The sequence below is a fragment of the Pteropus vampyrus genome, unplaced genomic scaffold (assembly GCF_000151845.1).
Source record: "Pteropus vampyrus isolate Shadow unplaced genomic scaffold, Pvam_2.0 Scaffold25, whole genome shotgun sequence".
Classification (NCBI taxonomy): domain Eukaryota; kingdom Metazoa; phylum Chordata; class Mammalia; order Chiroptera; family Pteropodidae; genus Pteropus; species Pteropus vampyrus.
Genome location: NW_011888806.1, coordinates 12,656,310 through 12,658,789, shown reverse-complemented (window position 1 = coordinate 12,658,789; position 2,480 = coordinate 12,656,310). Strand labels below are relative to the sequence as shown.

General features: G+C 46.7%; 1 protein-coding gene across 2 annotated transcripts in view; it reads right to left on the bottom strand.

Annotated features, from left to right (window-relative positions):
* The window catches only part of HPSE (heparanase), a 31,860-nt gene extending 31,418 nt beyond the window's left edge, over nucleotides 1–442 (bottom strand). The window contains exon 1 of one of the 2 annotated variants that reach the window (XM_011356341.2): nucleotides 117–442. In XM_011356341.2, the coding sequence (XP_011354643.1) occupies nucleotides 117–346 (230 nt within the window). In that variant the 5' untranslated portion in view covers nucleotides 347–442. The remainder of the gene's footprint in view (nucleotides 1–116) is intronic. The other variant, XM_023528453.1, reaches the window with a different exon arrangement.
* Between the last annotated feature and the right edge of the window lie 2,038 nt (nucleotides 443–2,480).

Genomic DNA, 2,480 nt, shown 5'->3' with positions numbered 1-2,480 from the left:
GAGAGAGAGAGAATGGCAAAAGAGACAAAAGAGAAGAAGAGAGAGGAGGCGAGTGGCCGTGGATGTCAGGACAGGAAAGGGCACAGGGGCACCGGGACCCGCAGGCAGGCGCTTACCCCAGAAAGGTTAGGAACCGCGGGTCCGTGGCCAGGTTGGCGTCGATGGTGAAGGACAGGAACTCAGGGCTCACCAGGTGCACCGGCCGCTCGGTGGAGAAGTCCAGCTCCACGGCGTCCTCGGTTTGCGCGGGTCCCGCCTGGGCGCGAGAGTAGAAGACAACGAGCGGCCCCAGGAGCAGCAGCAGCGGCGGCGGCAGCGGCAGCCCCGGCTTCAGGCGCAGCGACATCTCGGGCTCACCTTGCTGGCCAACCCGCGAGCAGCCGCGCAGCAAGAGTCAAGCTCGCACACTTCCTCTCGCCAAACCACAGCGCCCTTTTCTCCTTTCCTCCACCCGCCCGCTCCGCCTTCCCCCTCCCACTGCGCCCTGCACCCCTCCCACTGCTCCTCTTCTCCGCCTCCCCCGCTCATTCCCACTTCCTTGCACGCTTTCCCCTCGGTGGCGGTCAGGTCCACTTATGAAATCACTCACACGCATTTGAAAGGTGCAGACATGGCTAGGATCCAAGCGCCCAGGAAGCCTGGGAAGAGAGCGCCCTGTGAGGAGCGCGGGGCATCCCAGGGCAGCTTCCCGAAGCACAGCGTCCTATGCGCTCTAGTGGCAACACCAGTGTTTTCCCCTTCCAGGTCCCATTCGGGTGGCGCTAGGTCTTCTGACCCTTAACTAAAGCCTTCAGTTGAGGATTCATCTCTTGTCTTGTCATCTGACTTGCTTGTCACTTGAGCCAGCCAAAATCTGATTAACCCTTGTGTCCTCTTGCCAGCGAGCTGTTTCCCAAGCATCTTCCTTTTGCCTGAAAGATCTGACCTGGGCATTGGCAAACCTGTAGCTGGAAGGAACACCTCCAAAAATTCCTTATCAACTTCTCATGAAAACTGCAGTTAGCAGAGCCTTCAAGCATCCGGTGCTCCAACATCTAAAACTCAGGACATGAAGGCTCCAAACAAGTGTGGGGTAGTGGCTGTTCCTTGAATTTGGAGCCTTTACCAAATTTCTCCTCTGTACATTCATCTTTAGCTGTTGGTCAAATTTTTCTTTGGTTTTCCTTTGATACTTACATTGATATATAACAAACACCATGCACTTAAGGCTTGCTATATGGCTGATACCCTAAAAGGTGCTTTATCTGTATTCTCTTACTCTTCACAACTCTGCCAGGTGTGCATTATCCTTATTTTACAAGAGAAACCAAGCTCTGAGACATTAACATGTCCAAGTGTCAGAACTGGGATGTGAAGGTAGTTACACAACCCGAAGCAGATAGTGGCCTGTCTCAACTGAAATGCAACTTCCTCAAAGAATCTTTGCCTGAAACTCCGGGCAGCTGACATCTCCTGGTGACACCATGACAGCCTCTTCAACTTGCTAGAACATACCACATTTGTTAGCACTATAAATGTTGGTCTATGTTGGTCTCATCTGCTAGATTATAAACTCTGTGAAATCAGAGGCAAGATTTGTCTTATCTACTACACTCATCAAACCCATGGCATCACACTTGGCACTTAGTAGGTATCCAATAGATATTTGTTGAAGAAACACATAACACCAAAACCTTTAGAATTTTCCACTTAGATTGCATCATCAATAAAGCAATAAATAAAAATGAATTGTTTGAAATTTATATCTAGTTTGAATAGATCTGTCTATTCTTAAGCAATTTAAAAGTTAAATGGATAGTTAATTGAGGAAAGTTACAGTTTGGAGATTTTTTGTGTGTATATATCAGTTACTATTTTGCAGTGGGAATCAAGTTGATGTCCTACAATTACACATAAGAAAAAAATTCATATGGAAACCCCAAGCTACCAGGAAATCATATGATGGCAGACATGGAGATAAAAAAGCAGATGCCTAGGCTCTTTCTGCCTTGTCATGACATTGATCCTACATCCCACCCCAAGCCCTTGTTGTGTTGCAAAAGTTACACTGATTTCTTTAGAATATTTGCGCGATTTGAATCATTGTGAGCGGATCATTGTGAGTTTTCTAAGTAGTGAATCCTTATGACATGCTGAGATGTGGGCTGGTGTGGTCCACATGTGAGTTACTAATATGGAAACCGGGAAAATCTAAATGAGGAAGCAAAGAAAAGAAACTTGCATACATGATGATCTGTTGATTGAGATCAGATGAGTTGTTGTCTCCCGGATCCAAGTTGTTTTGATTTACTGTGCCAGTTAAGAGGAATATATGGGCATATCGGAGGAGGAATATGCAATGATATAAATAGAAATTGTCATTTCAGAAACTAATTATAATTAGACACCTTGCAGTTTTAAGGGGCATGAAATATGTACTAGGGGCTGGAGAGAAAGAAGTTGACATGTACAGAGTACATACTGTTTTCAAAGTTCCTTTC